The following is a 25,886-nucleotide window of genomic DNA, read 5'->3' as shown; positions in this document are numbered from 1 at the left end:
GCTGTGCACAACTGTGTGGCATGTGTACTTTCATGTAACATTACCAAATCAGATGGCCAGTTTCTATTATACAGTAGCTATGGTGGTGGGAATTTATAACAAGATATAGGAAATGCATGCAAAAAATTTTTATGCTGTCTTATAACTTAGTAAAAGCATATTCCCAATTTCAGGGATACTGAAACTCAAATAGAATGCGCCAAAATACTAATCCAAAATGGTGTTATCCTGTGATTGTGATTTTTAATTTCCTGAGAAGAAAAATGTCATATTTGAGGATTAGGTCTTGATTTTATAATGGCAAACAGCCGGCATCCATTACTTGTACAAATTGTTTCTTCTGTCTTTTATTTTTGAAAAAAAAAGGTCCAACTCTTCTTTATCTATCTAGGTTAAAAATGATCCTTTTAAAAAAGAATCCATAACAAAAGACGGAACTGGGAAAACTGGTTCAAGCAGAAGTAGTAGTGATAAAAAGAGTTCGACAGGTGGAAAAACAGCTAGCAAGTATGTATATGTCAAGTTTTTTTTTCTTTGTACTTCCCGGTGTTTCTCTCCTGTTTCTGCTCTTGGTTTTGAAGCTTCAGTTGAATGCCCTTCAATGGGCACTGTCACAAGAACAGGGTATCAAAATTGAGTGTGATCTTGCTAAAACATGCATGCATCAGTCAGAGTTTCTGGTTAGCAGACAAGAAAATTATTCCCTATTGTCAAGAAGGGAGAGAAGAGCAATGATTCTGAGGCCATTTTTTTTCTTCAAGGAATGTGGGCATTGCTGGCTAAGCCAACATGTATTGCCTACCTTTACAGCTCTTGTTTTGTCAGCTGAGATCAGCTAGCTTGATACTTGAGGTGATGAGGATAAGTAAAATTTGTAAATGATAGATAACCATTAGTGATTAATTCTACTTGTTTTTAAAGTTTAGACTTTGTTTTGTTCAGAGAACTGTGGTAGTTTTTTCTTGCTATGAATTATAAAACAGTTCTTTTATTTTGTGAGTTGCAGATATATTAGAGTTCACACAATTGTTTCTATGTTGGCTATGGAAGAGCAACTCACCAAGAGAGCTTACTTCTGTGCCACCTCTCTATCAATTGGTTTTCTTGAGCTCTTCCCTCTCGTCTGTTTTGATTTTTCACTGCTTCTGGGATGTTATTTGCATCATTCGTAGTTGACTCCAGTCTTCACTATCTATTGATTCCTGCCATTTTTAAATTTTTTTCCGTTATTAATTTTCAACCTGACTTTCTATATGGCCAGCACACATGGTTAACTCTTAACTGTTTACAGAAATGTTTACTATTTGGAAGCATCTTTAGGGAAGGAAACTGCTGTCTTTACCTGGTATGTCCTACGTGTGACTCCAGACCACACAAAATTTGGTTGACACTTAACTACCCTCTGGGCAATTAGGGATGGGTAATAAGTGCTGCCTAACCAGCGACACCCTCATCCCATGAATGAATTTTAGTAACTACATTTACCTTATTGCAATACTTTAAAATGGAAAACAGTTCTGCCCTTAGTCAAACTGTTCCAGCACAGCTACAATACTGGCACTGATAAAATTGCCAAGGTTTTCTCCTGTACACAAATGATAAGCTAAATCCAACCTAACCGATCACTGCCCCATCAGACTATACTCATCAGCAAAATGATGGAGGGTGTCATCAACAGCGCTTTATCTACAGTGGCCTGCTCACTTACTCAGTTTGGGTTGTGCCTGACCTCATTATGTAGCCTTAGTTCACGTGTGGGCCCAGAACTGAAATTGAAGATGTGAAGAGTGACTGCCCTCTATCATGGCAATAATTGACCATGTATGGCATGAAGGAACTCTTAACAAAACTAGAGTTAATGACAGTAGTGGGAAAAGGAGTTTCTTGGAGTCATACTTGGCACAAAAGATGTTGTAGTTGCTGGAGCTCTTATTATCTCAGTTCAGGGCATTCCAGTAAGAGTTGCCAGGGTTAATACCTTGGGTCCAGTCATCTTCAGCTGCTTCGTCAATGACCTTCCATCTGTCATGAGCTTAGAAGTAGAGTGGTTAGCACTGCAGCCTCACAGCGCCAGGGACCCGGGTTCGATTCCAGCCTCGGGCAACTGTCTGTGTGGAGTTTGCACATTCTCCCCGTGTCTGCGTGGGTTTCCTCCGGGTGCTCCGGTTTCCTCCCACAATTCAAAAATGTGCAGACTGGGTGGATTGGCCATGCTAAATTGCTTGTAGTGTTCAGGGATGTGTAGGTTATAGGGAGATGGGTCTGGGTGGGATACTTCAAGGGGCAGTGTGGACTTGTTGGGCCAAAGGGCTTGTTTCCACACTGTAGGGAATCTAAAAAAAAAAAAAAAAAAAAAAAAAAATGCTCACTGATGTTTGCATTATGTTCAGCACCCTTGCAACTTCTCAGATACTGAGGCAGTCTGTGTTCAAATGCGATAGTACCTGGACGACATCCAGGCTTGGACTGATAAATGGCAAGAAACAGTATGCAACAGGAGATTCCAACCATTGTACCTTGACATTGAATGACATTCGCATTGCCATTGCAAAAATCCTCTACTCTGGGGTTGACCATTGACCAGAAACCAAAATGATACAACTGTGTAAATACTCTGCTGCAAAAGCAGTTCAGAGACTGTGAATTCTCTGAAAAGTAACTTGCCGCCTGACTCTTCAGAGACTATCCACCATCAACAAGGCACGAGTGAAGTGCTCCTCCCCATTTGCCCTCCATTGCTCAGACTGTTTGAGTACAGCAGCTGGGTCATCAGGTGTGGTTGTATAGGATGTTGGCAAGGCTAGTTTTGGAGTACTGTGTACAGATCTGATCGTCCTGCTATTGGAAGGATGTTATTAAATTGGGGAGGATGCAGAAAAGATTAACAAAGATGTTACCGAACCAGAGGGTTTGAGTTACAAGAAGAAGCTGGGACATGTTCACTGGAATGTCAGACATGGAAAGGGTGACCTTTAGAGTTTCATAAAATCATGAGGGGCAAAAGTAAAGTGAATAACAAAGGTCTTTTACCTAGTGGGGAAGTCCAAAACCGGAGGGCATATTTTTAAGGTGAGTGGAGAAAGATTGTAAAGGGACCTAAGGGGAAAGTCTGTCAAACAGCGGGTGGTCTCATACAGACTACCAGAGGAAGTGGTAGATGTATGTACAGTTACAACATTTAAAACTCATTTGGACAGGTACATGGGTATGAGAGCTTTAAAGGGATATGGGCCAAATGCAGGTGGGACTAGTTCAGTTTGGAAAACTTTTGTCAACATGGACGAGTTGGACTGAAGGGTCTTTGTCCGTGCTGTATGACTGCTCTTATATTTTCTGGGTAGCTTTCTGGTGTGCTTCTTTGCTTTTTCTTCAGTCATAATTTTCTGACCTACCATCTGTCTTTGCACAATTATGTGCCGCTGCTTTTAGGTTTGCTATTAACTTTAACATTTCTAATTAAATTGAATGGGAATCTATCCCTTGAATTTTTTTCTTAATCCCTGTGGAATGCGTGTACTCTTTGAATGCCAAAATATCTCTTCGAATGTCTGCAGCTTCATCTCTAATGATCTATTAATTCTCTTAATTTGCCAATTCACTTTTAGTTTTGCTTTCATGCCCTCATAATTTTAAACAAGTCTCTGACCCAAAATGGAAATTTTTGGAAAATCTCAGAAGGTCTAGCTGAACCTGTGGAGATAAAATGGAATCAAATTACCCTTTTTTTTCAGTGCTGGCCTACTACTCTCCAAGCAATGTGAAATGCAGTCAACTTGTAGTTGCTACCTAGGGGCACCTTCACTGAGATGAAGGAACCCTGTCTTGTTTTATAATAATAGTTCCAATATATCTTAACTCTCTGGTTAGCTCCAGGATGTGCTGTTTTAAGAAACTATTTGAAACAGTCTATATTTGTACTGGAATCTGATGGCCAATAAACACATAGTGGTTTGAGTTCAGTTTAGAGTTGTAGTGATGAAGTCTTCACATGAATGAAAAAGGTTTTGTTTTATACTTTCCAGCTGACAAACCTTACTCCTGTCACAATTACAGTCAGTGTCAAAGTCAAGTTATATCTTTGCTAAATGACTATTCTAGTTAAATTCTGTTGGCAACCATGAAATTACAGCCCCTTGGTGGGCACTGTCTCCCAACTCCATTGGTGCCTTATAACAGACTCATCAATTCACTGTGCGAAGCACCATTTTTGAATACAAAACCAGTTGAAACATTTCATCTGTTAGATGATTTGGTAAAACAATTAACTCAGATTTATTTGACACTAAGTTTTAACTTGCCATATGTAGCACCATGGGAACTCCATGGGCATAATCTTATTTGCAGATAACACTTTGGCACAACTTTAGAAAGATCCAATTGTAACAGGATACTTTCTAATGAGTCTGTTCAGAAATATTATTAATCACCTCTGGAACAGGCAGCACTTAAACCTGGGCCTCCTAGTCCAGGGGTAGGGATAGAGTCATAGAGAAATACAGCTCAGAAACAGACTCTTTTGGTTCAACACAATCATGCTGAGCATATATCCTAAATTAATCTAGGCTTATTTGCCAGCATTTGGCCCATATTTCTTTTAACCCTTCCTATTCATGTACCCATTCAGGTGCCTTTTTAAATGTTGTAATTGTACGAGCCTCTTCCACTTCCTCAGTTCATTCCATACACGCACCACCTTCTGCATGAACATGTTGCCCTTTCGGCCCCTTTTAAATCTTTCTCCATCATTTTCAACCTCTGCCCTCTAGTATTGGAGTCCCCTACCCCTGGGGAAAAGATGTTGTCTATTCACCCTATCCATGCCCCCCTCATGATTTTATAAACTTCTATCTGGATACTACCACTGTTCCACAAGAGGACATACGCCCTGCTGGGGACACTAACGTTAATCAACTCATTAATGCCAGATGTTTCAATTTTCTCATTCTGAATATAAAGGACCCAAGTATCTTCCAAAAAAGAGGATAAGAAAACAGAAAAACCTGGAGAGAGAAAAGAAAGCAAAGATGGGTCAAGTTCTTCAAAGAAATCAGAGAATAAAAAGGATGACAAGGAAAGCGCAGCAAGCGCTAGTCATGACCATTCGAAAAAAGTAGAGGAGAAGAGGCGAAGAAGTATGTATTTCCCTGTGACGTGCCATTTTTTAAAAAAGGATTTGAGACGGAGATTGTTAAATTCGGGTGAAAATCAAGATGTACACAGATTTTAATGTGAACTTGTTCATTCGCAAGGTACTTCAAAAAGAAGTTATGTTCCCAGAAGTAATTACATGCCTAACACCATTAACCTTCTATGATTGACTTGATAGGTGTGAAGAGTTCTCATCGGATGGTGGTTATTGACAAAACTAAAGGTGAACCTGTCGTTAGTGTGAAAACTGCAAAGAAAGGCAAGAGTGAGCAGGTGAAGAATTGTTGAAAAAGGATAACCAGTATATAATGTTAATCATCTGAGTTCCATTTGTTACAGACTGCCTGCACTCTTGAAGGGTTTGTTGCCTCTGTCCACCTCTTGCATCTGTCCTTTTTATTTTAAGTGATAACACAAACCTCTTGAGGTTAATTTCAGGTGCGAGCCAATCTATGAATATCAAACATTAAAATGTTAAATTTAAAGGAATGCCATATTTTAAGATTAATGGGAAAGATTTCTTCCCCATAAGAATTCTAAGCAAGTTATTAATTTTGGTTAGAAGTTAACTGTGGAAATGCTGAAACTTCAAGTGAAAATTTTGTTTCTGCTTTTATGACCTGTAAAATTGTATCTGATCATGTAGAATGACCAGACTCCAATCTTGGAATGAAACTCTTATTTCTATAAATATTGGACTGGTTTCAATTTTTGTGTGGATCTAAGTCAGTTTGGATGTCTAGTTCCATTAAGCTATAGTTTTTCTCTGGAGTTTGATCATGACAGCCAAGCTGAAAGCTTGTAATTTTGGATATGTTTAATTCTGTATCTTTGCCAGACTATTTTGGATGAAGGAAGAAAAGTTGAATAGAAATGAGGCAGCCTTTCATTGGCAAAGGAGTTTTATGTTGTTCACTATTTTAGCAGGCACTTGGCCTGCACTGCGTCAAAGATATGAAGAAAAACAGGTGGAGGAAAATATAATACCAAGACATCTCTTAGCACACATGGTGTTTAACTACTGATCCAACAATTCACTTTTGCTTGGCTTTCTGAGCAAGGTTATTCTGAATTTTTAGCTACAAGTGTGAAGATGCGATTTTTCGAAAACTGTTCAATTTAGTATTGAGCAGGTTGGAAGGCACTTCAATCCATAGTTTAGCTGTATTTTGTACCTTGGCTAATTTGTCCGATGTGTCAGGATAAGAACATGAGATATAGTCATTTCCCTGGGATATGCTACCAAAACAGCAACATTAGCTAAATGACGCACGTGTCTATGTAGACTTGATATCAAATGGGAGGACATAAAGAAAACTGTGACAAAATATCTTAAACTGATACTGATTTAGATTTTTTTCTTTAAACAAAACGTAGACTTCCATTTCAAGAAGTAAAGAGAGACACATCCCATGCAAACCAAGCTCCAGAGACAGAAAGGATATTTTACCATTTGAAAAAATAAAACAGCAAAAGATTCGTGAGCGTTTGATCAGATTGGAACGCATACGACGTGCAATAGAATTAAGGAGGTATGTGGAGCTTCCAATTCATGGAAAATATGGTAATTAATATTATCAGATAACCTGAGCAATCTGAATCTAATCATAGTTGTGTGATAGAACGGAGAGTTGGAGTTTGAACCTTGCTGAGGAAAATATGGGACTAAATCTCCATTGAAATTCTGCCCGTAGTCTTTCTGCTAACACATATCAATGTTGTAATACTTTGCAGTTGCCTGGATGAGTACAGAAGTGCTCTGTGAAGACTCAGCTGAGTACAGTGAAGGACCAGGGATGTCTGCTCGATCATCACTTTAAATGTCAACTTGCTTTTTCACCATTACATACTGACGGAAGTGTCTACCATCTGAAGGATGCACTGTAGCAATTTATAAAACTTCCTTTGCTAACACAGGGGCACTTTTTCTTGTTGCCCTGAGAGTTTATTTTCCTTGTGGATTTTGAGGTTAGATTCACCTGTTGCCACTTTGTATTTTAAATGTTGACAAAGGTCAAATGGATATCAACTTACTAGGGTCGCTCACCATCACCCTCCTCTAGAAATAGCAACAAATTGGAGAGGGTGCAAAGGAGGTTTACCAGGATGCTGCCTGGACTGGAGAGCTTGTCTTACAGGAGAGGTTGACTGAGCTCGGACTTTTCTCTCTGGAGAAAAGGAGGAAGAGAGGTGACCTGATCGAGGTGTACAAGGTAATGAGAGGCATGGAAAGAGTCGATAGCTAGAGACTTCTCCCCAGGGCAGGATTGACTGCCGCGAGGGGTCATAGTTTTAAGGTTTAGGAGGAAGGTACAGAGGAGACGTCAGAGGGAAGTTCTTCACCCAGAGAGTTGTGAGCGCGTGGAATAGTTTACCAATGGTAGTCGTGGAAGCAGAGTCATTAGTGACATTTAAGCGACTGCTGGACATGCACGTGGACAGCACTGAATTGTGGGAAATGTAGATTAGGTTATTTTAATTTTGGATGAGGATTATTCCACGGCTCAACATCGTGGGCTGAAGGGCCTGTACTGTGCTGTATTTTTCTATGTTGTATGTAAATGCAAACCTTGCTCGGGGTGGGAAATTTCAGCTATTTGTGGAATTTTGGTCTTGGGATAGTTCCAGGATTCTTTGTGGTAAGATAGGTGTCCCTGAACATGACGCTGACTGAAAAGAAATCAGACAGCCGATAGCCACCTTCTATGGAATGCAGTTTACAAGCACCTTGCATAATCATGACTGTGCAGCTTTTATTTACCTTGCTATTGGCAGCTGCAGTTTTGTTCTATTTCCAGCGATAGTGGCTTTTGAGTGGTATTAATTGGAAGACCCGAGGTCTGTCTTTAAATTAGGTTTCACAAGATAATCCGACTCCTTGAAGCACAGGTCAAATAAAACCTTTAATGGCTTAGTATTTCCTTGACCAAATTGTGGTAGTCGGAGGGACACCCATTTCTAACCTATGAACTGTTGGATGTGCCCCCAGCTTCAATGAGCAGAGTTCACATTCTTGATCATTATTGCTGTCAAATTTCACGTCAGGCCTGGTCAGAGCAAACTTTTCAGTTTTCTTGATAACTTCAGACTGTCTATGTAATAACTGGTGAAAATGTCCTTTTCGTACTTGATGTGAAAGCTTGTCTTTTTGGATCAGTATGTCAGAGTTTAGAAGGGAGGGCCAAGTTTTTGTTGCGATTTTGTGCTCAGACCTTTACTGGCTTCAAAGCATCAGTTAGTAGACCTGTTCTCTGTATGTCCCCTCACTTCTGTGTTCTCTAAAACTGCTAAGCTTTATTCACCAGCAGGGATGTTGAGCACAACTTAATCATTGGAAATTAACAGAAAGAATTGTGTTGACTGGCTGAGACCATTTCATTTATAATGTTACTTCAACAAACTTTCCAAAAGAAGCCATAATAAGAGCTTTAGAAACTGAGCATAAATTAATGTGGAAATTGAAGCTGCCACTGTGTATTCGGGTGAGGCGATGGCCTCATGGTATTATCGTTGGACTGTTAATCCAGAGACCCAGATAATGTTCTGGGAACTCACTTTGAATCCTGCCACGGCATTTGGTGGAATTTGAATTCAATAAATATTGAATTAACAATGTAATGATGATCATGAACCCAATGTTGATTGTCAGAAAAACGCCCCTTGTTCACAGATGTCCTTTTGGGAAGGAAACTGCCATACTTAGGTGGCCTGCCTATATGTCACTCCAGACCCACAGCAATGTGGTTGACTCTTAATTGCCCTCTAGGGGAGGACAATAAATGCTGCTTAGCCAGCAGTACCCTCATCGGGTGAATGAATAATAAAATAAATTAGGAGAAATCAACTTGATATTTATGAAATACCATGAAGATAATAATGCAGCAAGATGCTTTGCTGCACTATTAAACAATTTTGATACCAGATATGGGGCCTGATGACCAAATCTCCGGGCAAGGAGGTACGTTTTAAGCTACACAATGAAGAACAAGAGCAAGGTAGGGAAGAAGCAGGAACTCCAGAGCTTCACCCTTAACATCTGAAAGTGTGGCCACCAGTCCTTGAACAGTTAAAATCAAAGATGCTCGAGGCCAGAATTTGAAGAGCATGAAAACCTTGGAACTGGCGTGGCATAAAGGGATTTGAAAGTAGACCGTGGCTTCAGTTTTCCCAGTATTTATTTTGAAGAAAATATCTGCACCTTCAATACTTGACTCTCCGACTGCTAGTTTGATATTGAGGGACTGAGTTTGAGGTGATGGGGCTTTTGTCATTGTATATGTGGAAATTGTTATGTTTGAAATAGATTACAATTAAGTTTGAGGGGAGTTGGTTAACTCAGTTGGCTGGATGGCTGATTTTCAGTACAGAGTGACACCAAAACCAAAGATTCAATTCCTGGACTAGCTGAGGTCTCTGGTGAAGGTCCTACCTTCTAAACCTCTTTCCTTGCCTGAGCAATGACCTTCAAGTTAAGCTTGTCCTCTGAGAGATCAGCCTTCTGGTCTTCTGAAACTTTGGCATTTTTGCCTTTAACATTATTTTGTTTAAAAGACTCTCAAACTTGCAGTTGCATCATCTCCCTTTGGGACTCGAGTGTGTACAACTGTCTAAGCTGAATTTCAAAGTAAAAACCCAAAGAACTGCAGATGCAGATCTGTAAAGAAAAAAAATCAATTAGTGTTTTGGTTCTGGTGACCCTTTCCCAGAACTGATGATAGCTGGAAAAATATTGGCTTACTTCCAGAAAATAGGGAGGGGGGCTGGGTTAGGGAGTAAATGATGGGATGAAGGACAGAGCCCAAAGAGAGAGAAGAGCAGCTGAATAGACAAAGGAATTGGTAACAAAGCAGCATTTAAACCTCCTAGCCAGATCATTATTGACTGCTTTGTCTGTCCAACTGCTCTTCTCTCTCTTTGGGCTCTATCCTTTATTCCATAGTTTACTCCCTACCCCATTCTCTCTGTATTTTCTGCATATAAACCAGCAGTTTCCCAGCTACCGTTGGTTCTGAGGAAGGGTCACTGGACCCAAAACATTAACTCCTCTGATTTTTAATTTCCTTCTCGGATGCTGCCAGACCTGCTGAGCTTTTCCAGCAACTTGTTTTGATCCTGAATTTCAAAGTCCTGTTTTAGTGTTACTCCATTTTGTGTTAACTTGAATATTAGTCTGAGAATAGGGCCTGCACTCTGATTTAGCCCTGCAAGCTTCATTTCAAAGTAGTTTTCTACTTTGTTGCCTAGCAGGGTGACAAAACATCTGCAATCAAACATACCAGCTCAGTGAGCAAGTTTACAACCTCGTCAACATCTGAGCTACAAATCTTCTCAAAAGCTTTAGTTTTCCCATTGGTTTGACTTGGACCATGTGATCTGATGGGCACTATTTTCAAGTGGCTGCTCCCTGACTCCTCATTCCCACAATTTATCTCTTGGCTAACTTCCAGTCCCTGAAACTTGTATCTCACTGCTTTGCTCACCTGGACCAGTGTTCCTGTTCAAGCTCCAGACCCAAAACTTGAGCTGCACGATTGGTAAAACGTGGCTGCCATGAATACATAAATCCTGTGTGGGGGTATTTATAGTTTCATGTTTAAATTATTTCCATAGCATTCCCCCCCCCCCCCCCCCCCGACCCACACCTGAGGTATTATTCCCAATAAATAGGTGCAGAAGTAATCATTGAAGAGATGGTTCTGGAAGAAGCTGCAAGTTAGAGAGTTAGCAGAAGGAATGGTCTGTCATAACCAGGATGATTAGAAAACAAGATGTGTGACAAGTGTGAAGTTTGCAAAACAGGATCAGCAGCAAAGTGCAATTGACAAGAAAGTCGCCGTATGTTTTTATATCTAACTTTGTTTTAACTTATTTTGTTGTAAGTGGAGGCGAGGTTATATTATTGCTGGCATGTTAATCTAGACACCCAAGTTCAAACCCACTGTGGCAGGTGGTAGAATTTTAATTCAATAAAATAATCTGGAATTAAGAATCTTAACGATGACTGTGAATCCGTTGCCAATTGTTGGGAAAAACTTATTTGGTTCATGATTGTCCTTTTAAGGAAGGAAACTACCATCCTTACCTCGTTGGTGTATATGTGACTCCAGACCCACAGTAATGTGGTTGACTCTGCAGATCCTGACTGCAGTATTTACATTGATTTTACTGGAAAATGTGAATTCACGTCTTAATAAAAAGCAAAAGAATTGTGGGTGCTGTAAATCAGGAACAAAAACAAGTTGCTGGAAAAGCTCAGCAGATCTACCAGCAGCTGTGAAGGAGAAAACAGTTAATGTTTTGGGTTCAGTGAACCTTCTGGAAAACTACTTCTAACAGATGTGGGTATTCCAGCCAAGATGTGATTCCTTAGCGAAGAGCACTCAATCGGTTAATCTGTTAATTATCATAGTATTGTTGGTGAAGCTTGCTATGCACAAATCAGCTGCCGTGCTTATGGAACTTTCGTGTTGACTTCATGACAAAAGAAACTTGGGCTATTTTTTCCCAAAACTTTTTTGGATCTGCCTGTCATGAAATGTGTAATGTAAATGCAAATCTCTTAAACCTCTAATCCGACACTAAGATTATAGGGCATTTCTGTCTCCTAATTTTGGTTGAGAGTTTGTGTATTAGAACCTAGACTAGGCCATTTACTGTGCAAGCCTGCTCACCATTTACCATATCATGGTTGAACTGTTTGTCTACAATTCCACATTTCTATCTACTCCAATAACCTTTTTGATTCTCTTGCTTAACAAGGATCTTATCTACCTTCACCTTAAAAATATTCTGACACCTTGCAGATGTCCAAAGTCTCTCTAGGTCTGAGAATATTTGTGTTAGCCTCTGGCCTAAAAGCACAACCCTAAATGGTTAAACAGTGTCACCTAGTTCTGTATTTGTGATTGAATTTGAGAGTTAGCTGCACAGATTTATTTGTACTTTTCCTTTTCTCATTTAACTCAAAATGAGAAATTCTCACCAATGGTACATAAACCAACAGTTACCAGACTATAGGATGTTAGCAGAGTACTTTGGACGCTGTACCCTTCAGAACTCACCATTTGACTCCGCTTAGCATTCCTGCTGTACACACTATGCATTTTTAAAACTCTCTTTAACTAGGCGTCGTGAAATAGCTGAGAGGCAGCGTCGCGAGCGGGAACGCATTCGCATGATACGTGAACGTGAAGAACGTGATCGCTTGCAAAGAGAAAGAGAACGGTTGGAGATTGAAAAACAAAAACTTGAGAGAGAGAGAATGGAACGGGAACGACTGGAAAGGGAACGCATACGTATTGAACAGGTACTCCAGTTAAGCTTCTCAGTGCAGATTCAGCATTTCAAAACATTTTGTTCTATACACATTACCTCTTAATCACACTTTGTTAATTCCAACTAAGAGTGTATTTTCATAAAGACAAAGTACCACGGCCAGTGGATATGAACGGTGTTGGTTCTTGTAGGGTATGAAAAGATGGTTCTCCAGCATCATGGACTAAGTTCTTCCATGACCAAAATTATTCTTCCAAAGAGAAGTTGGCGATACTAAACTTCGTCTGAAGAAATCCTCTTATATCCTGAAAAAGCTAGCAGTTCGACTGGTAATATATATGGAATCAAGAACTACTAAGTGGCACTATTTTTAATTCTGCTCAGCGAACGGGCAGGGTCTCATTGCACGCTTTGCGACAGGTCATTCAAAACAGTTTGGGACTTAGGGAAGAGGAATTCATAGGCTGCAGGTTGCTGGAGAAGGAGACTAGAACAAAAGACCATTCCATGTTTGGTATTGCCAGCAGCAGCTGAACAATGTGGGCTTTGTGTAGTGATAGCTTAGAAGTCCTCGAGCAATTTAAAAGCCGTATAGTCAAACTTTAGGGAAGTTGGGGCTCAAAGGAACCCATGTGCCATGAGCGTTTAGTATAGTTGAGAGGGGATGTCGAAATGCTCACAAGCAATATTTGTTGGATGCAGCTGACCAAGATGAGAGCTTGGTGAATATCCAGGAACTGTGCTGACTTGGTCAAGGTAGCTCTCAGTGAAAAGGTGGAGTTGTGCAGCGAGTAATGACTGGAGCATACTTTCTGGAGTTGGTAGCAGGCGTTATTGGGGATCGACCTGAACAGGAGCCAGTGTTAAGGCATAATGGATCAATTTGAGTTTCAAGGCCTGATTGGCGAAAGGGAAGAATTGTGATCCCTTGTGAAGTTTAATGAGATTTAATGACTCACTATGTCTTGGAGGGGAGTTGCTGTGAAATATGTTTTGAGTGTATTTGTTTTTTGATGTATGCTGTGGCATGTTTGCAGCCTGATAGCCATAAGGATTACTGTTCTGATGTAAAGTCGGAGAATGTATGTTCAAAACCGTGGAGGTTTACGCTTTTCTTTGTAAATTTGCTGGATTTTTCACTTCGTCTACTCAAAGGGAAAAAAGGTTCTTGGTCCCGAGCCAGATAATAATATAATTTTGGCTGTCTGCTCTGGGACCATGACACCTGCTTCTGAGTGTGACAGCTTTATGCACTTCTGTAAGAAATCTGTTTGCTTACTAACACGGCCAATAATGCTTGGTTTTGAGTTGGCACTTCCTTATAATGGCAAAATTAAGATATAAAAGTTTTTAAGTGATGTCTGCTGGAGATATGTTGGTCATGCTGATCTCAAATACAGCATGCCAGTCTTGACAAAACGGCATGGTGAATCAGTGGTTTCCATTGCTGCCTCATAGTTCCAGGGATTCAGGTTTGATTCCACTCTTGGGTGACTGTCTGTGTGGAGTTTGCATGTTCTCCCCATGTTTGCATGCGATTCAGCCATGTGCTCCAGTTTTCCCCCCACAGTCCAAAGATGTGCAAGTTAGGTGGATTGGTCATGCTAAATTGCTTGTAGTGTCAAGGGACCTTGAGGCTAGCTGGATTAGCTATAGGAATGCAAGGTTACGAGGACAGGGTTGGTGTAAACATGATGGGCCATATAGCCTGATTCTGCACTGTAGGGATTCTATGTTCTTTACTGAATCAGTACTAGAAGGATCTTAATTTTATTTATCCTAAGTGGAGAGTAAAAGTGATTGTCAGAGGTCCCATCATTTGAATAAATAAATCAGCCAGAACTTGGGTTATTTGTAAATAGTGATTTTTTTTCGTAGTGGAAACTGATTTTCGCAATTTTCATGGTGCTGTTTTTCAGGTAAAGTTTTGTTTTCTATTGATTCCTGAGACTCTTCGTTGGAGTATGATTTAATGTATTGAAACTGATCATTATAACTTTGAAATGGTAACTAAACTGATGGGTGATTATTTCGGCAACAGTTAGGTAGTTATAAAATGAAATATGGCAGATGCCGAAAAATTGAAAACAAAATGCTGAAAGTACACTTCAGCTCAGTCATCCCTGGAAAGAGAAACACTTCATATTTCAGAATTATGTTTCCTTAGTCCTAAATTCATTTGAGAGTTGTAACTGCACTAGAGTAAATGTTCCTTGTTGGAGAAAGGGGTAGTTCCTGTGTCTTGCAATATGTCTCCTGTAAGTGATCTTTCCTGTTTCTGCCTGTCCGAGGGATCAGGGCTGGAAGAGGGTAGTGATTTATTAAAAACAAGCCATACTTCAAAAACTCTGACACTTGTATTGATTTAATGCTTTAGGAACGCCGTAAAGAAATAGAGCGCATTGCCCGTGAACGTGAAGAGCTTCGTCGGCAACAAGAACAGCTCCGCTATGAACAAGAAAGAAGAAATTCTTTAAAACGCCCACCTGATGTAGATAACAGGTATGTTTGTGATTGCCAACTTTTCAATGAATAAACTTTAGTAAGCTCTTTGGATTAATGCACATAATGACTGCTCCCAATAAAATTTAATCCTCCATTTCTAAATGGAGATTAAGCTTTTGCTGATTATAGTTTATCATTTTTTCCCAGTTTATCCTTAATGTATTGTACTCTGAGTTAAGTATCAGGCCGTTTCTGTAACAAACACAAAATATTAGATAAACTTAACATGTCTTTGAGCATCTGTGTGGAGAGAGAGTTAATGTTTTCAGTCCCACTATGACTCTTCAGAACCGAAAGGGGTTGGAAAATGTTTTCTTGCTTTTGACAGACAAAGCAGGAGGAAGAGCCACAACCAAGACAAGTCCATCAAATATCATTAAGTCAGAGGTTGTGGAGTTCAGTGTTACATCTTGTAGATTGGAAAGTGCAAAATGAAAAATTAGGTGGTGTTCCTTGAGTTTGCGTTGTGTTTTGTTGGAACGTTGCAGCAGACGCTAACGACTATTTGCACGTTTGTTAGATGGTTTTTGAAATGGCATGCGACTGGAAGGTTGGGGTCATTCCTGTGAAGAGTGACAGTATTCCACAAAGCAGTCACCCAGTCTGAGTTTGATCTTGCTAATGTAAAGGCGACTGCATTGTGAGAAGTGAATACAATTGACCGGACTGAAGCAAGCTCAAGTAAAAGGCTGTTTTGCTGGAAGATGTGTTTCTGACCTTGGACAGTGATGAAAGTGAAGGTAAATGAGCGCCTGTAGCAAATGCATGAGATAGTGCCATGGAGAAATGAGGAAATGTGAAGTGTTGTGGAGGAGTAGACCAGGGTGCCATGGAAGGTATGGTCCCTGTGAATGTTGCAATTTGCGGGGAAGAGGTGTTCGGTGGTAGGATCCTTTGAATGCAGAAGCTAGTGAGGTAGAAAATCAGGACATACATAACACTTTCGTTGTTTTGCAAATGGATGGAAGGGGTGAGAGCAGAGTGTAGGAAGTGGGTTGGATGTGGCTGAGGACTGTGACCACAGTAATGGAGGGAATTCTCATTTAAGGTAAAAGGGGGGATTTGCCCAACCACTGTGCTAGGCTGCGCATGTGTGTAATTTCACTGAGCATTCAGATGTGGTGCTTGATGTGCCACTGCCACTTCGAGCATTGACTTGAAATTACAGAAGCCACCACTGCACGTGAACTTTGGAAGTCTGTGCTGAAGGCAAAAAATAGTGGGAGCACTCATCATGGTTGAGGAATCGTGGTGGATGGTGGTATCAGTCGGAACCAGTGTAACAGACTGAGATACTGGAAGAAAGGAATACTTGAAGGAAGTAGAGTGTGAGGAAGCGTAGTTGAAGTAGCTATGGGAGTTTGTGCGCTTGTAATGGAAATTGGTGGACAGCCTATCCCCAGAAATGACCGCAGAAAAGCAACACTTCACTGAATGCTGAGTGGTAGCTGCTTTATTGTCTCCACGCAGCAGCAGAGGGTGATTGATCTTATATTTTGAATGAAGGTGTTTTACCTCTAAAGCAGCACTACATCACAACTCGCTACTCCATTCTTGTAAGGCTAGGTTTTCTTGATTGCCTTTTGTTTCCCCTTCCATACAAAAATAGCAAATAAAGTGGGTTTCAAAAACTGTTAGAATTACAGAGCCATTGAAAGAAAATTTTCGCATTGGCTACCATGTTTGTTTTTTTTCTATCTGAACCTAAAATTTTAGGTGAACTTTTTTTAAAAACTGTTCCAAAATTAAACTATGTAAATGTTATAATACCTAGACGTGATGATCCCTATTGGAACGAACATAAAAGGAGAGCTATGGACCACGATGCTCGATTTGGTCATGGTTCTGATTACAGTCGCCAAGAACCAAATCGCTACAATGACTTTGACCACAGAGTACCATCATTTGATAGGTGAGTGCATCTGGATTATGATTTCCTCAAGTGAAATCTGATTCTTTTTAAACTGCAGCTGTTGAAAATAATGTCAAAGGCAGCGTGCTGAGATTGTACATTGCACCAGAGCTCTGGATATGGGTTAATAGCTGCTATTTGCATAGTGTATTCCTGATCTGTTTTTGGTAATGGATGTGCATCTGAGTCAAAATCAACCCAACTGTTTCTTCGAATGGTGCAATGAACCCTTGAATGACTATGATGACATTTTACACCACAATCTGAGTTTGGCTGAACCATAATGGCTACTACATGAAGCTAATACTTGATGTTATTCCACAAATTTGCAGACGTGGGGATCGCTACAACCATCAAGGAGAAGGAAAAAAGAATCGTTCTGGCAGTCGCAGAGAGGACACTGGTTACAACCGCTATCCAAAGCCATACAATGATTCTAGAAGACCATCTTCCCAACAAAGAAGTGAACTTCACGCAAATACTGATCGGAGAGAGATTAGGGAGAGAGATGATCGGCGAACTGTAACAATTCAGGACCGCTCAGCTGCTAGCAGGGGACATGAGCATCTGCAAAAGATGTCCCCATCAAGAAACTTTACTGACCGTAATAGGATGGAGGACCACGGAGTCCATCACAGTCGGCCAAGTCATAATTCTTCTCGACCCGATGATTGGAAGCCTAGTGGTAGCTTGGGCTCGACAAAACATGAATTAAGGTAACGTGGAAATTTTGTCTGAATTTTACAAGTCTGTATTGCACATGTTTCTGTAACTTTGTCCTAGTTATCCTTTCAGAAATTACAGAAAATTCTCATTACATTTTATGTACAAGATCATAGCCAGATTTAGTGATACTTGCATGGTGTTAGAGATTATAATATGTAGCTATGAGAAATTGCAACTGTGTTTCAGGTGACTTCTAATGGTTCAGTGGTGTTTCCGGGAAGGGGGCTTAATTTTTAATCTTCACGTTTTTACCTTCACCGGGATTCGTGTTTAGTTGTGAATGCCTTGCTATGTGGAATCACCATCACTGGAGGAGGAGAAACCAAAAAGATGGCAATGCATTATGTAAGGATCAATTTTAAACCTGCTGATCTTAAGAGAATGCATTTGGATTTTGATTTTGAAAACCGTCAAGTTGGTGTTCCAGAAGACAGCATTCATTCCTCCTTGTGCTAGTGAATTATTGAAATACAACTGCTTGGAAAGCCGTCTGAGGAGGGTTACATTTACAAGTCTGAACCATGTACCATGCTAGTGCAAACTAAATGGCTGGATTATGTATTCCGATTCTTTATTGCTTAGCTGTGAACTGCCTTTGATTTTTCAAGCTAGTGTTTGGAATCAAAAAAAGTCTTATGAAATGTTGCTTTTGTTATTAATGAAAAATTCCATGGGTGAGTCAGCAAGTTAGCTTGTAAGTAGCTAGCAGTCAGTGACCTTAAATTAATTTGTGGTAATTTAGAACTTCGAGAGAGAGAGATCGGATGCGCCCAGAGAGGTCTGGACAAAATATACGAAGTGGACCACCAAGTGGTATGGCTGGGTATAACAGCAGAGATGGTGGAAGACCTGCAATTGGAGACAGAGGTGGTAATTCTCAGGTACGGAAAAGTTGAACAAAATTAATTAGAGTTATGAGATAACAGGTGCTAGCAGCTTTGTTCTGTTTAAGGATGAATTGTTTTGTAAAGAACTATGCTTTAATTTTGATTGACACAAACGAAACACAGCTGCTTGCTTTCAACTTGGGGTGACCATGCATTTTATATACCTGATGTTACATGTATAAGTGTTGGCTGATGCAGACCTACTTAGCATAGTTAGCTGTATTTATTGTATTTACTTCAATATTTGGAGAAAACATGAAATCAGTTGTGTTTCCACAAGTAGGTTATTTTAAAGATTTCATTCAGAAGTGCAGCATAATACTAATTTGCAAAATGGAAGTGTTATTATTGTGTCCATAGTTAATTTTAATCTCTTCCCAGCAATCTCACTACCATGATAACAGACATGTAGTGGTAGAACGTCATGGTCGTGATTCAGGAGGACCACGGAACAGTTGGCATCCTGGACCTGGTTCTCAAGGCACTGGCTATCAAGACATGAGACGAATGAGCGACAGTCGTGGTCCTGGCATGATTCCACTATCCAGGTATTGAAGTTGCATTTTGTTAGCTGTTTTGATTGCCTGTAACTTTGAATATATGTATTGTAAACTCTTTCTGTATGGTATTACATTTTTGACTGGTTTTTATATTAAAGGGGCTTACTTTTTTCTGAAAATCTACTTAGGATAAGTGTATTGCTTCTAGATGTTTTTGGATGGTTAGCTTGGTGAAGCCTATTGGATGTTCACTGTGAAAGGTTTATTCGCAATTAAACATTGAGGAATACCAGCCCATCAAAATAGTTTGCTTACTTGTGTAGTCAAATGTTAAAGGTTCATTGCTGTATCTATGTTGGGAAAAGCAAACTTTGTTTTATCTGTGTAAAAAGAAAAAATTTCTAATGCATTAAAAGCATTCTCACCTCATAAACATGATGTGTTCTGAGTGTTTCCATTTAGATAGTTGTACAAAAGTAACTTATGCATCTCTTACCAAAATTTAAATAAATAATTGGTACTATTTTGGATGCTTGTGAAATTAGCATAGATACCCTACAGTGTAGGAAGAGATCATTTTTGCCCTTTGAATCTGCACCAACCCGCCAAAGAGCATCCCAACCAGACCCAAACCCTTATCTTATTCCTATAACTCTGTATTTACCATGGCTAATCCAATGAGCCTACAAATTCCTAGATACTGTGGGCAATTTGGCATGATCAATCCACCTAACCAACACATCTTTGAATTGTGGAAAGAAACCGGAGCACCCGGTTGAAACCCACACAAACATGGGACAACATGCAAACTCCACACAGATAGCCACCCGAGGCCGGAATTGAGCCAGCAATCCCTAGTGCTGTGAGGCAGCAGTGCTACGTTTGTCTTGCCCTAGTGTTCCAAATTTGATCATCTCTGCATTTAATAACCAGTGAGCATTGTTTGATGCAACACATCTCTGAAGAGAAGGATGAGGAAAAGGCTTTTACACTATGCTCCTTCATATCTTCTTGCAGAATTATTATTACAAGTTTTAATGGCGAGGATCTAAAGTAGGCTGGAAACTATGGTTTTATTTCTTGAAATTATTTGGTGAATTTGTACAGATGGCAGCAATTTTATTGGTGTCTTTCATTTGATAGCATGAATCATTCCATTTGTATTGTTTATTTGAGATTTCAGCTTCCATAACAACAGTATGCTGTAAACCACCTCAAGTATTGTTGAAAATGCTAACATCAATCTTGATGTTGATCTTGGAAGACTTGTTTATAACCAAAACAGTTTAAAATAGCATATACCCTGGAGTTTTTGAACAGCAGCATTGTTGACATCAGAACATGTTGATCTGAGGATTTGACTTTATTTGACATTGAAGTAGAAGTAGGCCATTCAGCCCATTGAGTTGTTGTGCCATTCATTGAGATGTCACAGCTAATCTGATGTTCCTCAGTTTCACTCTTCTGGCTGTTCCCCACAAAACTTGATTCCCTTAGTGATTAAAATTCTGCCCATTACAGCCCTGAGATAATAACTCAGCCTCAATAGCTGTCTTTGGTAAAGAGTTCCACGGAATCTCAATCCTCTGAGATTATGTCCTCTCGCCTTACACTTGCTCATGATAGGAAACAGCCTTTCTGCACCTCATTTGTTAGTTTGTGTAAGAATCTCATAATGAAGGCACCTGTCGCTTTACTATATTCCAACAAGTACAGGCCCAATCTACTTAATTCTCTTCATAAAACAGTTTCTCCATACCTGTTAGCACAGCGCCGATATTTGGACTACCTCCAATGCCAGTGTATCTTTCGATCTTTTAAGGGGCCTAAACTGTTCATGGTTTTCCAGCTGTGGTCAAACAAGTGACTTGTATCGTTTTAGCAAAACCTCTCTACTTGTACTCCATTTGATTTAAAATAAAGGCCAACATTCTTTTTCACTTCTCTGTTGCTTGCTGACCTTTTGGTGTTTTTGATTCGTGAATGAAGAATCCTAAATCTTCTCTCCTCCCTCCCCTCTTTTCCCCCCCCCCCTCATATTTCTGCAGTTTTTCTCCATCTAGTTAATATTCAGCTCCTCTATTCCTGCTAAAGTGCACAAGCCCTCATTTCCCCACATATTCCATCTGGCACAATTTTACCCACTCTTGTAGTCTGTCTGTATCCCTCTGCATGTTCTTTGTGACATCCTCACTACTTGCCTTCCCACATGTTTTTATCTCACCTGTAAATTTGGCAATAGTACATTCAGTTTCTTCTTCCACAATCATCATTATTTGTTGTAAACAGTTGTGGCCCACTGATCCTTGCAGCACACTACTAAGTTACAGATTGCCATCCTGAAAACATGCCCCCATCCTAACTATTATATTCTAGTGAACCCCACCTCTATCCATGCCAACATATGACCTCCAAAGGCAAGGCTGGCTTGCTTAAATTGGAACACCACATGGTGTTTTGATTTATTCAGTGGGTTACTGTTTTTCTTGAATATTTCCTGCAAGTATAGCAATTTGCTGAATGTGCGTAGAAGCTAATTCTTGCCCACAGCAGTAGGTCTACCGACATTTCCTGCCAAGATCCTAAGATTGTCATAAACAAGAGCAATTGTCCACAATTCTTTCCCTTACGTGTGCCAGAATTTGGGCCTTCTGCCTGTGGATGCCCCAATGTCAAATGTCTAATACCATCCCTAAAACAAAAATCAAGCTTTGAAAATTGTTTAAATAAAGTTGGGCCTTCCCTTATTCAAGTACTATTTTGATTCCTGAGCCCATTAAGTACAAGAATGAAATTTATAAGAAAACTAATGCTTTATTCAGGACATCACCTCAGTTGTGATGTTTAGACTTGATTGTGTGCCATGATTGGTTCAATCATTGCCTGTCAACTTGCGCAGCAACTTGGGCCGGTGGTTCTCAAAGTACTGGAAATATCTGTCTTTTTGCATTTTATTTTTCTGTAGCTTTCATGCTTAATTTTTTTATTTTCAAGTTCACAGCATGCAGATTATATGCCCCTACAATTTCCTGTGGTCAGCCTATGAATTCTTTTGGCCATTTGTCAACATAAGCTCAAATCGTATTAACATTACAATTCATTATATAATTGGTTCGCGTTTCAGCTAGATGGTTCACTGTAAATTACATTAAACGTAAGGCACCTCAGAAAATCCTATGGTGTTAAGGAACTCTAGATGATCTGATCAGTTCTCGCCCTGCAAATGCAGATGCTGAACTTGTGGTAGAGATGTTAAACTACAGACAAGGTTTAACCTGGCTACAACCTGAGCAAAGTAGTCACTATCTAAATAACCTACAATGGAAAGTTGAGGCAAAAATCAAAAATGTTTTTCAAGAAAGATTTCAAATTAATAGAAAGAAAAAAAATGCTTTTCTGATTGGATATTGAAGTACAATGCAGGAAAAAAGATCAAAAAGGAGAAAAATTACTACAAGTGACTCACTGAACATCGGCTCTCTTCGCAGTTCCAAATTTATCCAGCAATCACATCAGTCTATTTCTGCCTTCCTTAAAAAAAAGTTTTCTAAACTGCCTAAAAGAGCATTGTTTAGCTCAGATGGCTGGTCTACAATGCAGAGTTTTTCCAACAGCATGGAATATTTCATATAGGATTTTAAAATTTGAAAAACCCAAGGCTTAATGAGTTCAAGTTTTTTTTGGGAGGTCCACTGTAAATTTTGAATTCTTTTCCAAAAGAAAGTAGAAATTCATCCAGTTTTACAATTGTAGATTCTGTTAGGGTCTTCGATTTCATTGCTAAAGAAGCCATGTTTCACTCCAAATACATGTTTTGCAGCAGTGAGTAACTTAGCCAAAATCAAAATTAATGGACAGTTTGCCAGTCCTACATCATTGGAAAGAGATGACTGGTAGTGGTTTAACCAAAGGGTTGCCACATCTCTGGTGACAGATTGAGGAGTAGAGTCCTTCATGGTAACCCAAACCAGTGCAGAAACTGAAACCATGCTGTTGCAAAAACTCTGCATGGTAGACCAGCCATCTAAGCCAGATGATGCCCTTTTAGGCTGTTTAGAAAACCTTTTTAAGAAAGACAGAAATAGACTGATGTGATTGGCTCTCTTCACAGTTCCAAATGTATCCAGCAATGCTCAGTGAGTCACTTTTAGTGATTTTTCTCCTTTTTGATCTTTCTTTCCTGCATTGTGCTTCAGTATCCAGTCAGAAAAGCTTTTTTTTCTATTAATTCTTAATCTTTCTTGAAAAACATTTTTGATTTTTGCCTCAACTTTCCCTTGTAGGTTATTTAGATATTGACTACTTTGCTCAGGTTGTAGCCAGGTTAAACCTTGTCTGCAATTTAAAATCTCTACCACAAGTTCAGTAGGTTGTGATAAGTTTGAGCATGGTCGAGACATCTGCCAATATGGAACATAAATTCTTTAATTCCACAATCATCATGAAACTAGCATTGTCATAAAAATTCTGGTTCACTTGCAAAACTTGGGCAACATGTCAGTTTTGCATTGGTTCACTGTACAGTGCTCCAACATCAAAAAGGTTTCCTTATTTTTCTTTAATAAATCTTCTGTTGCCCCTGCCTATAAGTTGGCATTTCGTTGGTGATAAATTTGATTTGGTGTTGTGCTACCTCAACCTGAATTAATTACCCATACTCAACAGTTACAACTTGAAGGAAGACTTTGCCTCAAACTGTGTGGGAATCTTTGCAACCGAGATAAAAGAATGGTTAAGCGTGCGCTTAAAGTATTTTGATCAGACAAAAAAATGGCCCACCCACTAAATAGTTACATTCTTCTTTACACTGACCACACGTAACTACATTTGAAGCTTCAAGCAGTAACTTTGCACTTGTTGACATGGGCGCTCTTCAATTCTGAGTATTCACTTCTCAAAATGTAGAACTGACTCCTGTTAGTACGTCTAAAATGTTCCGGCTGCACAGAACAAATTTGAACTCATGAAGATGCTGATTAGTGGCTCTTTAATGCTTCCTTTTGCTTTCTATTGAAAGCTTTTGATACAACAAATTAAAAGATGACTTAATTCATGAGGAAAGTCTTCTACAGATTATTGACAGTCCAAAGTGACTTTATTATCTCTTGATGGTTGGTGTTAGGTTAATTCAAAAACTACCTTTAGAAAAAAGTTGCAACAGTTATGTTGCTCAATTACTTAGTTTTGCTTCATTTAGCATGTTTTGCTACAGTTTTAATATTTTTTGTCTTAAGGTTTAAATGCAAGTTATTTGTAGCCACTGATCAGAATTCTTCACTAGTATCTTATGTTTTTTCATTGCCCACTGTAGTCCTTCTGTAGCAAACAGAATTGTGCAGATCACCAACAACACAATGCAAGGAGGCAGTGTCTCAGGCTCCAAAGGAATACATGGATCAGGAGATGCTCGTTTTAAACCATTCAAAGGGGGTGCTCCACGAAGATTCTGATGTACCAATGTTTGTAGCAGTTAGTCTCTGTTTTTGAGATTTGTCTGTACTTGGTAGTCTTATTCAATGTGTACACCAACTATCTCTTCACAAATGTTTTTCCTGTTCAACAGACACGTTATTAAACCTTGTTTTTTTTTAGAAAATGGTTTTGTGACTAACTAACTAATGTATTTTTTTTCTTTACCACCACTACTGTTGAAGATGGAGTAAACTAAACAGTTATACTTTTCAATCTGATTTGTGTAAATGTCTTGTATTGGGGAGAACATGGCAGTGGAATCCCAGTTACCTGCTGCTGGCGCAGTGAGGGAACCCTCTGTATAAGTAATGAAAATTCAATGGGTTGCAATCCCTTAAACTTAGTCGAACAGTGGTTATTTTTGATTCAGTTGTATCTTTTTGGATGGCCTAATCAAACTCGTAGTGCATGTAGATAACATCCAATCTTTTCTATATTAAAAGTTGAACATTTTTAATGAATGCTTGACAACCTTGGCTGTTATAGTCTCCTGTCCCCTGAGCATCAGCTGCACAGATAGTAAATTCAACCAAACACTGGATGTCTAATTGTCTACTTATCCAGCTGAGTCAGGAACTGTTTGAAAATCGTACATAAGCTATAATTGAGAATGCACGTAATGGAAGCACATAACTGAGGCTCCACTGTATATTCTCAAATAGATTATTCACAATGTTTTATAGCAGTGAATTGCACAAATGTCACCTATCTGTAGTTATACTTTTCTACAGTAATCATTCAAATGTTGAACACTGCGCGGGGATGGGGGGTTCACCTTTTTGCAAAATAGTACTTGTATTTATTGACAATTCTTTTCTACATTTACCAGCAGAAATTTGATTTTTCTTTTCCAAAGGAAGATTGTTCTTTAAAAGTTCACATGTATAAATGTGGTACTGATGCTGGGAAAATGTATTCTTGCATTTTTGGAATAAATCTATAAAGAAGTTGAGTTTTTTTGGAGTCACGTCACTTTTCCTGATTTTGTTTCTAGATATAGCTTGATTTGCATTCTAATTTTGATCTCATTGAGCCGTTGACATGCTGATTTGAGTTACAGTTCTTATTGGATTTTACGGGATTTGAGCATTGCCAACAAGGCCAACATTTTGTTACCGATCCCTCAGCTGTAGGAGATGAGTGGCTGCCTTGAACTGATATAATCCCTCTGCTCTAGGTACATAAAGAAGAATATTAGGAGCGGAGTTCCAGAATTTCTCCGGTTACGTTTTTAACACCTGAAGTATTTGATAAAATTGTTGATAGAACTATTGGCATGTGTTCACATGTTGAAATCGAGTTCCATTAGCAGTCAGGTGATTACCTGAAAGAGTTATCCCAGATCAATGTGACACAGCATCTTAATTTATAAAAGTGTGGTGATATACAGTCTTCAAAAACAACTAGCCTTGTTGCATTGAGGGATAGAGTTAATGCATTTCACTTTGTTCAATGATCAGA

At 39.4% G+C, this 25,886-nt stretch overlaps 1 protein-coding gene across 2 annotated transcripts in view; it reads left to right on the top strand.

Annotated features, from left to right (window-relative positions):
* Positions 1-25,372, top strand: part of sltm (SAFB-like, transcription modulator) — a 53,815-nt gene extending 28,443 nt beyond the window's left edge. The window contains exons 11-21 of one of the 2 annotated variants that reach the window (XM_059639299.1): positions 392-507; positions 4,957-5,132; positions 5,327-5,421; positions 6,526-6,680; positions 12,274-12,454; positions 14,801-14,925; positions 16,703-16,840; positions 17,173-17,556; positions 18,309-18,447; positions 18,835-19,001; positions 24,265-25,372. In XM_059639299.1, coding sequence (XP_059495282.1) covers positions 392-507; positions 4,957-5,132; positions 5,327-5,421; positions 6,526-6,680; positions 12,274-12,454; positions 14,801-14,925; positions 16,703-16,840; positions 17,173-17,556; positions 18,309-18,447; positions 18,835-19,001; positions 24,265-24,403 — 1,815 coding nt within the window. In that variant the 3' untranslated portion in view covers positions 24,404-25,372. The remainder of the gene's footprint in view (positions 1-391; positions 508-4,956; positions 5,133-5,326; positions 5,422-6,525; positions 6,681-12,273; positions 12,455-14,800; positions 14,926-16,702; positions 16,841-17,172; positions 17,557-18,308; positions 18,448-18,834; positions 19,002-24,264) is intronic. The other variant, XM_059639300.1, reaches the window with a different exon arrangement.
* Positions 25,373-25,886: the final 514 nt, after the last annotated feature.

The sequence above is a fragment of the Stegostoma tigrinum genome, chromosome 33 (assembly GCF_030684315.1).
Source record: "Stegostoma tigrinum isolate sSteTig4 chromosome 33, sSteTig4.hap1, whole genome shotgun sequence".
In the NCBI taxonomy this organism is placed as follows: domain Eukaryota; kingdom Metazoa; phylum Chordata; class Chondrichthyes; order Orectolobiformes; family Stegostomatidae; genus Stegostoma; species Stegostoma tigrinum.
This window is presented reverse-complemented; position numbering and strand designations above follow the sequence as displayed.